This window comes from Gallinula chloropus (assembly GCF_964237585.1).
Source record: "Gallinula chloropus genome assembly, chromosome: 10".
Lineage (NCBI taxonomy): Eukaryota > Metazoa > Chordata > Aves > Gruiformes > Rallidae > Gallinula > Gallinula chloropus.
In genome coordinates, this window is record NC_140095.1 from 11,497,565 (window position 1) to 11,512,070 (window position 14,506).

Below are 14,506 nucleotides of genomic sequence, written 5' to 3' on the forward strand. Positions count from 1 at the left end.
GGGGATTAAAAAACCCAAAAAGCTTGAAAAAATATGTCAGACCAGTTTTGATGTGGTGAAAGACCCACCTACTTGCAGGCTCCTTTCACCCAATGCAGAGCAGGAGATGACAGAGCTCAGTGGAAATTACGGAAGCTTGCTAGGAAATGCTCAGCACAGGAAAAAGGCAATATATGCTTATGCCTTCACTTATCTTCACCTTGTACTCTGTTCTGTGAGCCTCCAAGTGAACAAAAAGCCCTTTGTTTGGAAGAAACTATTCTGAGACACCTCAACAGAAGCAGATGGGATATAATGCATTTATTTCATGACCTGAAGCGCTGAAATAATCTGCCTTTAGCAAGTGCTTCTGCTATTAAACTATGACAAATGAGGTTGTCAGAGGGTAAATACAGCTGGAACTTGGCTCACTGTTTGCTGTTGTGCCTGATAAGGGGCGGAAGTAAAACTGTAGAAAGAAACAGAAAACTACTTTATCTATCATTTATGAATGAAAAATAATAAGTAACATTCCAGTCCAAATACCCATGCTGTGAGTCTGACATTTTCACAAAAGAGACCTGCTCTAACTATAGTTAAACACTGTGGACATGGGCCACACTTTGCACCAGAGTAGCCCTACAAGGGAGAGTAAAGTATTAAGTCCAAGTTCCTTCCTGCAGAAGCAATAAAGAATTTGGGGTTTGGACTCGATCTCTAGAGGTCCCTTCCAACCCCTAAAAGTCTGTGAATCTGTGAAAACTCTGTGAATTTCATTGAACCTTGCTCGAATTGGATGAAAGAAAATTTGACTGATCAGGACTCGTTTCAGTGGGATCTGGCATAAAAATAAACACTAAATGAGAAAATGTCCTCTCAGACACTGCAGCTCCTGCAGATCCTCTCAGAGAACATGAAGCAAGGAAACGCTCCTGCCCTGAGGATTTCTGCCGCTTTCCCTCCATCCCTGGGGTTCATTTGACTGTCTAATGGCATTGCACACATATTCATGAGGCTCTTGCTCATCCTGTAGATGAGCTTTATGACAGTCCTGGTGAATATTCAGACCTGATACCTGGAGTCTAACATCAGCGTTTATAAACCTGGCGGCAAAGGGACAGGGTTTGTATTTGTAGAGTCCAGATGAGCTGGAATTACAAGGGAAAAAAAAACACAAAACAAATTGTGCAGTCTCAGCCTCTGACTTACTTATAAGACATAAGCCCAAAAGTATTTATTATGGTTTTAGTAATAAATTACACCTTTTGTAAAACCTTTCGTGTGCACCTTTATGAACCAAAACATCTTTCTTATTAAAACCACTTGGCTCTTTTTCCTGTATTTGTTGAAATACTTGTTTGCACCAAACCCCAAGATACTCACAGCTTTCCCAGTTTTATGGAAATCCAATGTTTGGATCCACATGCTGGTTGACCTGAGTTTTCTAATCCAGAATTCTGTCTTTGCACACTTCAAACCTTAGCATTGTTACAGTTTACAACCCCATTTCTTTCCTATGACTCAGTCTGCTTTATAAAAGCAAATGTGTTGTTTGGGATAGATCTGCTCTCTCTCCTAAATCAGTGAGTACGTTAAAAAGATCAGGATCTCACTTTGCAAAGAGAGAGAACTGAGGCAGTAAAGATGATCCCAGCATCCCAGTGCTTGCATAATTGGCCTAACCCACCCGTGTGGCACAGCTCTCTAAAGGAGACGTCGTGGTCCCGTTAGAATGAGTAACGTGGATGGAAACAGGATTTGACCAGGCATAAGGATGGCAAACAGGCACAAAATAAAACCCAATAAAAACAAACTGGTCTAATAGAAAATAAAAGTAATGGGGTAAATAAAACTGCCAGGACCATTTCAAAGGCAATTCGCCTACTGGGAGAAACGCTCCCCAGTGCTGATCCTCTTAGTGGAGGGAAGGGAGAGGGATTTGTTGTTGTTGTGTTACAGTTTCAATTCATGTTCTATAAAATAAACTGTGCTTTATTGAAGGTGCACGGCTAGAAAATGCAGAGTTTACACAAATTCTTTAATTGGTTCAGTTTAAATCTTGTTCTCCCTAAAGTTTCCTTATAATTCTTCTTCTCTGAGGCAAGGATAGAGGTTATTTTTTGTTGCTAAGGACTCTTCTATAGCATAGTGAATAAGGTCGTTTGCTCTCAAGCAAACTTCAGTTTCATATTGTAGTAGGCTAATGCCTGGCTTGTCCTCTTTTTACATGTAAGGATAAATAATTCAGTTATAAGATTTATCCTTATAAGCAAATGAATTGGAAGTCCCAGCCTGTAATATTCTGGGGTTTTTATATCTGTGCAGAATCAAACCCACTTGGAAATCCTTATTATTGAATTATTCATCTAAAATCATGCCACAATAAAAAACTGCTAAACAATGAAGTCCCTTTGGTATCAATAAAAAAACAACCACGGTGGGCACAGAAGGAGAATTTAAAATCCTATAGCCTCTTCCTCCCCCAGGAGACTCAGTAAACTATTTTCCCTTGGCTGTGTGGTGAGGGAGGGCTGGGCTGGTGCTCAGACTCAGATGCCTCTGATACAGATGGCTTTACTCCCAGCAGTCCTAATGGAGAGTAATACTCCTTCATAGCATGAGACTCTCACCATGAGGTACAGAGTCCCAAAAACACACTCGGATGTAGACATCTGCAGAAGTCTGACAAGAACCCCACATAGGAGAGCTGCACCCAGAGTCAGTACCTATGCAGACACCCAAATCTGAACGCTGCTTAGGAAAATGCCCTCAATAACTTGAAATACTGAATTTTATTACTTATTTGATGGGTTGTACTCATCCCCATCTGAATTTCTATCCAAAATGCACATTAGCAGGTCTATTGCCTATGGGGAGATAGATGAAGCCAAAATTGGGGGCAACTAAGGTCAGGTTTATAGCAGGTCATAGTAATTGCTTTTTTCTGAGGGAATTTTATTATTAATAAAGGTAATTTTAAGTCCTTTCATCTGTGATGGGCATCCATGCAATGGATTTGATGTGTATCCGTGCTCTCTAGTCAATGTCTTGATGGACTTCTAAGACCCTGTGGCACTTTGCAAATGAAAATAATTAAGTCTGCATATTACAGTAAATTTGGAATATTGCAGACACTACTCAGGATGGAGAAATGATTCATTCAAGCCTTGAGAGGATGGATGTATGGGCAGGAAATAACAAAATGAGATTCATCTTGGAAAAGAAAAGAAATTAAAACATCTGGGCAAAAGGAAATCATCAGAACCACAGATTTTAGTGGGAGGAAGGAACCTTGCTAATGAAACGCTCAGAGACATAGAAACACTTTCTGTGAGGAAGGGAAGTAACTCCTTCCCTTTCCAATCTGACAAAATGTCTGTAATATGCAATTAAAAATCTAAAAAGAAAAATTACGTGGATAAGCTTAAGAGTCCAGAACGACCGGGGTGTTTCTGCTGTTCACAGAGAAATTAAATTACACTCGTATAACATCGACTGGCTCTCCAGTGATGGAGACAAGAAACACTTTTCTTCCCACCACCACAGTCCAAGCCATCAATGACTCCACAAGACCTCAGTTAAATATGCCTGAAGCTAAAGAGTGCAAACAAAATTAAGTAATACATTAAGCAGGGGTTACAGAAATGAGAAAAAAGAAAAAGCCAGCTTCCTGAAAGCCATTTTGCTTGAGGTGTTCTCCTCCTTGAGGCTTCATGTTTGGATAGTAAAACATGACCCTGTCCTTCTTCAAGGGATGCCTGTGCTCGCTACAACCACTGGGGTACAAAAAGATCAGCCTTCAGCCCCTGGGATCTTCCTAAATCTCATTTTCTTCTGAAGAAGTACAAACAGCCACAGGAGAGATTTCCCGTGACCTAGACAGCTCTGAGAACTCTGGAGCTGAACCTTTCTAGCAAGTAGCTTTCTGTCTGTGCTAAGGCCGATGCCCAGGCTGTGTGTGAGGTGGTGGGTGGTGTGCCCCAGTGCCCCCTCCCACCTTTACCCACAGCAGTCCCTCCCTGGGGCATGGCATCGCAGGATAACTGCAAACTGAGAGCACGTGGGGCTTGCAGAGCCATAGCTACCCGCCACAGCACGTGGCGTGGGTATACTTCTTGCTCTCCAGAAATTCTTCTTGTCCCTGGGCTTCTCCTGCCCTCTGTCCCCCACATTATTTTCTTGTGCTTCTCTTGCAAACACCGAGCTTTTCCAGTTAACCTTGAGAACGCGCTAGCTGAGCTCTGCCCCAGGCTGTGTTCCAGGCAGTGCCTGCCACTGCACATCTTGAGGGGCAGAGCTGTCTCCTCAGCAGATCAGGGCTGCTTCTTTTGCCCATCCAGGGACTACATATCTCCAGCTCCCATGCTGGGTGGAAATGCTGCAGGTGGGACCCTGTTCAAAGGTGAGAAAGACCCTGGAAATCATTTTGTGCACAAGATACCGTGCAGGGTAAAAACACATCTTCTGAGCAAATGAATGGGGAGCACAGGCTGCTGCAGCAGCTGACAAGAGCTGGGACTTCTCATGCCCTTGAGTATCCGAGTCGCGTGACCAATGCAGTGAAAAATTATAATCTAATGCAGCAATGAGTATTCTGTTCGGAGCATCCTCCATATGTTAATTATTAATAACACAGTTATGAGAAAAGTTCCTGTTCCAGCTCTCTATTAAATAGGATTTACACAGCCATCTGGTGTTCTGTTTAATTCTTATTAATTTTTTTTTTCAAACCCAATTTGTATGTCTTACTGTTAATTAAATTAAAACTTGCAAAAGAGAAAGGTACTCTGGCTTTGTGATGGCTATGGACTGCACTGCTGCTAAAACCGAGGTGGGCACTCAACATCTGAAATTAAAAGAACAGAGCAATGATGATTTGGACATTGGGAAAGGAGGAGAATGAACATCACCTCCTACAGAGAAGCAGGACTTCTTTAGACCTACAGGTAAACATGACATATAAGCCCCCTGCCAACATTAAAGGATGACAAGAAAGGACTGTAGTAGGGCAGACAAAAAAGAGAGGAAAAAATAGGAAGGGCTCTGTAAAACCAATATATACCAGTAAAATAATATTGTTGTGGTACATCAAAACCTGCATTTTCTCACTATTGACTGACCAAGGGGAAAGTCCAAGACAGAGTTTTCTTAGCCTTTGTACCTATGCCTCTCACAGGTAGAAATCACACACCCTGGCTTAATTAGAAATGAGTTCACTCACAGGGAAAGCCCAAGCTACCCTTGTATTTTCAGTATCTGATTCAAAACAAAATTGTTTAAGTGTTTCAAGGAAAGGAAAAACCTTGTTCTGCAATTTTTCAGTCAAGAACACAAAGGAAACTCTCACTTAGATGCTGTAAACCTGCATGAAGAGCAAGCTAAGGATGCTCTCAGGTAAGATCAGTTTTCTTTTCTTTCTGTGGGACCAGAACTCCAACTTAGTGACTCAAGCCACTCTTGGCTATCATCCACAAGAAACACTCAACCTAAATAATTCCTTTCACCTTCATGCTGTTTTTAATTTTGCCATTTCCATGAGGACTCCAGCATGGTGTCTCCTCTCACGCTGTTCTCCAGCCCTCCCTTAGAATAGTCAAAGAAAACACCTGAACAACCTCACTGCAGCATCAGCAGGATGCTCTGTTGCCCTTCCTGCACTCAACCATTCTCCTCCCTTTGCCCAAGGCCCTGCACAGCTGGAAGAGACAGAAGTCCAAGGGGAATGTGAAGCATAGCTAAATAATATGGGGGGAAACAACAGCAAATTTGCAGCAGTCCCGTAACTTGGGCTAAAAGTCCATTTCTTGGAAAGAATCCAGGACTCTGTAAATGCAAATTGTTTGTTTTGCTCTTGACAAACTGTTCCCATTGTAATACTTTTCAAGGAATTATGAATCATTAAGACTGCTAATTTGAAGGGAGAAATGACTCTGGAAAACTTGAATGGAGGAGAATTAAGTGCAGTTTTCCAAGAATCTTGGGGCACAGAGTGATTATTTAGTTCTTTCAGGAAGCATAAGGAATTAGAGTAACAGGGTATTTTCAAAGATCACTTTGTGTACTCCTGTAATTTTAGCTTTCTCCTTGCTGTGAAACGTGTTCAAGCAAGGTTAATGTAGAAAGTCATTTAAGAATTAAGGGAGAACTTAATATTAGAGCCTTAAACTCGGGGGTTTTTTTGCCAGCATTTCATATGTATTAGCAGCATGTGTTGTGGGGAAAAAAAAGAGGGGAAAAATATAAGTGAAGTCTGGAGTTTTTGAGGTTTTCTTGAGTAACTTTCCAAGATACACCTCAAATTTTGTAAATTAGGGAAAAAAAGATAACAATTAATAAAACCTATCCTTTTTCAGTTGCTTTTCTGGAGGATATATTTCCTAAAATTTTAGATGCAAATGCAAATATTTAGTCTGGATACTAAATTAAAAATCCCAACAAACTAACACCTCATTTTTTTTTCCTCAGACAATTATGAAGTCTCTAAAGTTGGCTTGCCTAAAATTCTTTGTTCATGTGAAACAATGAATATAAAATAGCTCAGGAGCTCTACAGTCATTTAAATATGCTCATCTTTATTTCCTTGGCTCATCTAGAGCTTGCTGAGCTGGATAATTAAAAACTGACCATCTAAATATTGATACTAATGAATAAAATGGGGAGGGTTTGGTAGCAGGGATGGCAGGCACAGCCATTAGCCCTACCCTGCCCACTGAACTTCCAGGGGGTGAAAAAATGAAAAAGAATAGAAAAAGAAAGAAGAGGGCAAACACAGCTATTCCTGTGTCATTCTACTTCTGGAGTGCAGTTAAAAAAATGAAAATGTCTTCATGTCCCTGGGCTTATTTCTGGGTGAGTTAGAGCCACCCACACCTCAGCACCCAGACTTGGCCTGGGCAGGCAGCTCCATCAGACCAAGTGATGGGGTTTGGGTGCTGCTGGTGAGAGGTCACTCAGTGCCCCTGCCTCAATCTGCCTTTCACACTTCCAGGCCACATGCGATCTCACTTACGCCTCTGAGTCATTGCATTAGCTTTGGAAAAGTGACTTGAAATGCACTGAATCTGTACAAGATTTGATTTATTGCATATGCATAATAATTCACCCTCCATCTCACCCTTCTGTATTATGGGAATTTCTTAAAATGAGGCTTTGCATATGGGGTTTGTATACCTAAGCCTAAATATCCCTCAGCTGAATCAAATCTTTTACCTGAAATCCACTGCCTCTTCAGGAAATCATTACTGTGTTATCATAACATAATTTCTTTGTTCAGAAAGTGTGATAAATATCAGTCTATTATCATAAGTCACTGGCAGTAACCAAAGCCGTTTATCTGAATGTTTCCCTGCATCACACAAATGAAACCATCTTACTTTCCAGTTAGCAGTTAAATGGTTGTTTTACACATAGATGTATATTACCTACTGGAAAGAATATTTGGAGAGGCGCGAACCTGAGCCATCAACATGAGGTTGACAAATGATTGTGTTTCTGTTCTGTAACAGTTACTATCAGTGATCAACAGGTTGCTGTGACCCAGAAAGGATGCTCAGCTTTCCTGGGTGTACAAAGATAGTTCGGAGTAAAAAGACTGACTGTATCTGACCTACGTGGATGCTTTAGGTCAGCATTCATACATGAGGAAAAGGTGAACATATATAAAATGTAAAACTTGGAGGAAACCCTCCTCAGATGCCAGTTAAATTAGGATGAATATGCTCAAAGCAGCACAATAACTAACAGCTACTCAGCTCTAGGTAATAGTCTTGGTTTCTAAAAGATAACACAAATATTTAGAAGAATAAACCAGCAAAATGGTGTAGAACACTTCATGTGTTGAAAACACTTGGGGTTCTGACCAACTTCACACAACAATTCTCAGACCATAGTTCATTTTCTGAAAGAGCACCAGAGCAAGTGTGGCTTCCAGTTACCAAAGCAACAACATCAACTACACAACTTGACCAGGTTTGTCAAAAGTCATCTAAATAAGAGTGGACTGAAGATGTTATGCTCAGTTTTGATGATGGAACAATACAGAGATATGACATCCTAGGCATAAATATTTGGCTCCATACCACATGCTCCTGCATGAAAGCAATTCATTTTGAATAAGAGTTTTAAGATTCTCTTTAATTAATGGCTTTCATAACAGGAAAAGACCTTCTCTGGCCAGCACAGTAACACAGTCAAGAGGCAAACCGAAGCAGGTGGTGTGTTTGGGAGGGGAAAGAGAGCAGATGTTAGCTTGAAAATTTGGAACACTCTCCCAGTCCTGTTGCAGCAGCCCATTTTCCATCAATGCATATTGTAGGAGCAATTAGTTGGGACCACCCAGGCCTAGGATTTGCCAGAATCAAATTTTCCATTCACAGAACATACTTCCGTAAAGCCAAATATTTGTTTAAAATACTTTTAAAAGTCATTCAGTCTTCATGTTTGTCCTTAAAATACGCATTTTGCTTCTGTTTTGTAGATTTGGTGGAAATCTGAATGCTCAGAACATTGACCTGGAGCTTTAAGAGAGTGGAAATTGGGAATCTATCACTTTATCAATGTTTAACTACTTTCACAGAAATAAAAATTCCAGGCTAAGAGGAAATTTGTTTTTGATGTGTTGATCTAATTCTGAATAAAAATTATTAACCTCTTTTTAAAATTCACCTCCCACTTTCCACCACACTGCAGTAAAAGGCCTTGACTATGACAAAGCTGCTACAGTTTGTCTATGTTCTTTCTGTAACTTTGCAGAGGAGGTAACGTTTTTGATGGGTAGAAGTAGCTTTGGAGACTAAACTGAGATGTGAATCAAAGATGAGTGGTCAGGGAGCATTTGAGAGCTGACAGGTGAGACTGGAGACTTGGTCTCTGGACTTCAATCAGACTGCAGACTCAAACTGTTTCCTTAGTCTAAGCATAGAATCTAGTTTGAAGGAAAGACAGGTGGCTGTGCAGTGGTGAGGAGCTGGATTCAATTCTCTGCTTTTATAATTTTTTTAATCCCTCACCTTTCTGTAAATCACAGTGAAGGAAGGAAATCTCTCAGTTTCATAGAATAACAACTTCTGGTCCAACCCAAGCTGTCCTAGGAGTTCTATATGTTCTATTATTTTCCAGGTAACATCAAGGAAGCACAATTTAGATTTGAAGATGTATGCACCAGTGACCCAAAGAAACAGCTTACCTTTTTGACCTCATATTTAATAGCAAGTTTAATCCTGCTCAGACTTGGCCGGTGGTGTTCAGGGCACAGATGTATATTCACATCTCCGTTGAGAATCGCCTCTACTTCTTCAGTATCTCTGCACAGGTCCAACACCCCCACAACAAAGTCCTTGCATTGCATAGATAGCTTCCTATAGTCATTCTAAAGGAAAAAGGGGAAACATGAGTTAGTTAGCTGTGCACTTGAAAGCACACCTCAAACAAACAAAATTAGTAAAAGAGAGCAATCACAAGCAAGGTTACCTCTGCAAAACTCCTGGCTGGGGTAGTAAGAAAGCATCTGATTCTACCCAGGACATCGCTCTCTTTCCTCTAATAAACATTAACTACTCCAGAGTTAATTAACAATTTTTAATCAGCAACAGAATTTATGTTACAATAGAACAACAAGTAAATAATTTATAAGGAAATTCAGATTTTAATCAATCACTTGACCTCTCTTCCCTGTGTGGTTTATCTTTCAAGGAGTTTCAGTCTAGGATGACAAGCTGTAGCATCACACACACAGATGTGTTCAAATTAATTATGTAATTGTAATACCAATTTCAGCTTCAAATTTATTACCTAACAATTTGGTTAAACAGTCCCAAAAGAACATCCAGAGGATAATTTTTTCATAACACTTTGGAGAAGTGTTATGAAATGGGACTTCAGAAACTCAACATGGTTTCCTATGAAATAATTCCACCTTGCAAACCCAAATTATACTTACAGGGAAAAAAGATAGCATGGTTCTGACTCAGTAGAGGGCTAGGAGAGCAACTTCACTGCCTTAAATTAAATCGTGATTGATTTTCACATGCTGACACTTAAAACCTGAGGAAAATGCCACCACCTGACTAAATGCAGTAAATTAGAACACAATTAAGGCTACCATTAATACCCCAACCAAATGGTGATACGAAAGACTCCATGCAACAAATAGAAATAATAAGCATAAGACAAGCTCTTAGTGACTTGAGAGATCTTTTCAAATTAGGTTTGATGAGTTAATTAAATTCAGCAGCTTATCTAATTAAGCAGGCAGCCAAAAAAAGAAGATAGTTAAACCTGGCTTTGATGAAATGATAAGAGTAACCTGGCTTTGTCCTCCTATATTTTCTAAATTATTAATTCTAACATTTGCACATAGCAACATATTAGCTTCCCTTGTTAGGCAAGATCTCAAAGCACTGTGCAAACATTCATTAGTTAGGTAGAGCAGCACTGTGAAAAATATGGTGTTATTAGAGGTGACTACATTTCTTTGAACAGGTTTTCCCCTTCAGAGCTGAGATGCTCTCGATAATGAATATTTTTTTAGATAAAACGGTTTAATGACTTTGTCATAGGTTTGAGGTTGCTTCTAGTCTATGTTTGTGTGTCACAACTTGGCTTACTATGCTGCAGGCTATGAAGAGCTGTTTCACTCAGCACAGGGAAATTCAATAGTCACAGAGAACCAGAAAGCCCTTCAGGGCTGGGACTAGAGTTTTCTCTCAGTGAAGGGGAGATGCCATTTCTGATAGGTGTTTAAGAGGGGGAGCTAAGGAGGAGAGCAGGGGAATAGCCAGGATTTTAGTGGTGAGACCTTCTGCAAGGTACATCTATGTTTACATCTTATCTAGCAAAAAGGTTGAAATCTGAGTTTCCTTTTCCTCCTTCAGTGCTGCAATCAGACTGCATCTTGTAATTGGGGTCTTCATAAAGGAGATCAGTACAAACTTCCAATCTTCATTAAAAGGAGACATAGTATAACAACCAGCAGGTGTTTATCTCTGGTAGAGCAGGTGCATACCCCATTGCAGAAACCAGGGCACCGAGACTTCTAGAAACATGCCAATTTACTGCACTTAGATTTAGAGATGTCCTTAAGGTTCAGGCAGAAAAAGATTGTACATTTGCATCTAAATCTAGCACCTAAATATTTTGTAGAGATAGGGTTTGTAGAGTGAATGTTATCAAACATGGGGTGAAGTAAGGCCTGAAATGTAAATGAAAGACAGATTGTACTATCTGGATTCAAAGCTCTCCTCTCTAATCAATTCTGTGCTTTAATCTTCACCATACCAAGATAATTTTCAATAAATAGTCTGTCAGTTCACTGAGAGAATAGATGCCCAAACAAAAATATCAGCCTGAAAATAACTGCAGGATTTGTGAGGGATGGCAAAAATAGATAGATCTGAAAATAGATGTAGGCTGGGAATGAAATACTTAGTTGTCACAGGTAATGGAGACTCATAATTAGCCCAGCAGGTTTAAAAAAAAAGAGGGTGAAAACCTTAATATAACTAAGCTTTAATACCATTCCCTATGTACTGTTTGCAAAGTTCACAAGCTTATCTCTTAGCCAGCACATTTTAAGTAATTCTCATCACCAGTTCCACGTCAGCTGAACAACTAATATGTATTAGCTCAGCTTATTTTTAACTCTTCTGATTTCTTTAAGGAAAGCAGTTTAGTTAGCAAAGAGGAAGGTGCTTCTAAAGCAACTGTAAATGGCAGGCTCCCAGTTGGCAAACTTCATCAGGACCCAACTTTATTCACATCTCTGAGCCTAATGTTTTCACTCATTCTGTACTTCTGCAGAGACTGTGAATAATTTTTCCGTTCAAAATTATTTATTCCCATGTTTAATTAGGCTCAAGCAGCAACAAAATCTACCCAAGATACACTCTGTATAAAAGGTAGAGTAAAATAATGTAATATAAGGTCAAATAAAGTAAAATAAAAGAAGTAAAAAAATGTAATATAAGGTCAAATAAAATAAAACAAATAAAATAGAGTAAAATAAGTAAAATAAAGTCAAATCTGCAGCCAGGCAGGAGAGCAGCTTTCTGCTCTCCGGAGATATTGCTCATGCATTAAGACAAGCCTCAATGATCACTGAACCTGCTGTGTCTTGTGACGATCCCTTTTACAGAAGCATTTGTTATCTTTGTTCTGGCTTCCTTAATGCTCACAGTCAGCACAGAAAATCCTGTGCAGTCTGAGGGTGAGAACACAGCCGCTCAGTGACCCTCCTCATGTCAGCATCCTTCCCTTCCCAAGCACAGGCTGTTGAAGGCATCTTTACTAAAACCTGAGGTTAGGAGGAGACTGACAGCCAAGTTTCTCCTGACCCTGCCTCACATAGCATAGCTTTGATGACACATGCAGAAATGACCTACCTGAGTATAAAACACTGAATTGCAAGTCATGACACATGGTAAAAAACCCTCAAGGAAGTCAAAAAAGATTTACAGCCAGCACATAAGCTGTATTGGCACACGTGCCAGTGTTGTATAAATTGCCTGTATTTCACACATGTGGAGGCACCTGAGACCCCACACCCCCTACACAAAGGTGTGCTGTGGCAGTGGTGGAGCTTGCTTTTGTGTAGGACAGAAGGCTGCAGCCCCAGGGCAAGGATTAACCAGGGGTTGAAGAGTTGGCAGGTGTAGGAGAACCAGGCCATTATACAGTTATTTTTTGCTAAACCTAGGTTTTTGAAGATCAGAGCCCTGAGGACTACTGGAGCAAACAGCCACTGTGCCTTGGGGTACAAAGAGCCAATCCCCACCCCAAAACTGGGTTCAACCCCCAGCCCACACACTGCATGGTCCTCCCAGTCTAAAAGCATTTCTGGGGGGAATCATCCTGGCTGCAAGCCTGTCCAGGCAGCGGGGTGCAAGCGGGGTTCCTCCCTCCCACCTGCAACAATAAACTCAGGGGTGGATAAACGAAATCCATCTCAGTCCTCTCAGCAGCATCACACAACCAGAAATGGGCAATGGCAATAACCCAAACCTTCCAGCATTGCCTGGTGAGCTACCACATTACACAAGTCTGAGGAGCATGAGTTTCATGAAACAGATGGATCTTTACAGAAATGAAGACTGCAAATCATACCTGAGGGATGCTGGGACCTCATCACAGAATCACAGAATCACAGAATCATAGGGGATTGTAAGGGGCCTCAAGTGCTCATCAGGTCCAACCCCCCTGCCAAAGCAGGGTCCCTAGGACAGGTCACACAGGGTCAGCGTCCAGACAGGGCTGGAATCTCTCCAGAGAAGGAGACTCCACAACTCCTCATCTTGACAAACTGAGCACTCATGCCTCAGGTAGGAAGATGAAGGCTACAACTAAGTACACAAAACAGCCAATCTGCCCCCAATAACACACAGAATGGTATTTTATTTCCTACAGGGACAGTGAGCAGGGAAGGATCAGGATAATGCTGGAGAATGTTACAATATCATTTTTTAAAAACTAGAACGTAATAAAAGGATTCCAAATTAGTCATTTCCTGCTTCTTCTAACACTGTTGTGCATGTGGAGTTAAAAATGTCTAATTTTGCTGTTTTGAAAAGGCTGATGGTACTTGTCATTCACTGCAATTTCTCTGAGTACCCTATTATTATCTGTTGATTATGTTCTAAATGAACTCTGTCATGTCTCCACATCTGTTCAAAACCACCCAGATTTCTTCAGAAAAGAGCTGTTTCATGTCAGAGGGATGCAGTCTGAGGAAAAAGTTAAATGAAATGAGAAAAAGTAAGGCCAGCAACCTATCTTAGCTAGTTAACAAAAAAAAAAAAATATAAAAAAATAACGATTTCAAAGCAATCAGGGTAAAGGATTGAAGAGGAGCTCCTTCATCCATGGTATCCTGCCTCTGAAACACCAGCAGTGCAGGTGCATTTTGGACAGCACATAGAGAAGCCTGGCCTCAATGCTGGAACAAATATTGAGCAAGTCTGAGATTTGCTGAATGCCTCAGCACAGGAGAGCTTCCACCAGAAACAGAAGTGGGGCCAATGGTTCAGAAAATGCAATTACAAACATCCTTTGGTTCAAAATCGCTTCTGCCCCCCTCCCCCCCCCCCACACCTGAGATTCAGGAGCACACTTGGGTTTGGGTTTAAGTCCTACCAATACCAATGAAATACGTGCAAGCACGTGTTTCAGTGAGGCACTGAGGCAATCTTCTGTCAAGCTTTGGGAAATTCAAAGCAGAATGAGTTTGTCAGTCAAGCTGCAGGTTTGTTGGCTGCAATCATTCTAGATTATTCACTGCACTGTCCTTACTGGAAAAGCAGCCATGGCCCCATGGGGCCATCCATGACACACGAATACAGAGCAACCTGCACAAAGGCACTATTGAAGAAAATCATTCCACAGATCACCATTTAGGATATGTAATTAAATCCACACTAATAATCGCTTCCAAACATCTATAAGGAGCAGGACAGGAATTGCAGCCCATCCCTAGATACTCCAGGTGGCAGTAGTCCCAAGATTGGAAGCTACTTTGACAGAGGGCTTGGACTTGATG

At 40.8% G+C, this 14,506-nt stretch overlaps 1 protein-coding gene across 2 annotated transcripts in view; it reads right to left on the reverse strand.

Moving 5' to 3' along the window:
- TRPC7 (transient receptor potential cation channel subfamily C member 7) overlaps positions 1 to 14,506 on the reverse strand; it is a gene marked incomplete at both ends in the record, with an annotated part of 66,720 nt that overhangs the window by 34,420 nt on the left and 17,794 nt on the right. For both annotated transcript variants that reach the window (XM_084268846.1, XM_084268845.1), the window contains one exon: positions 9,164 to 9,346. In XM_084268846.1, the coding sequence (XP_084124972.1) occupies positions 9,164 to 9,346 (183 nt within the window). The remainder of the gene's footprint in view (positions 1 to 9,163; positions 9,347 to 14,506) is intronic.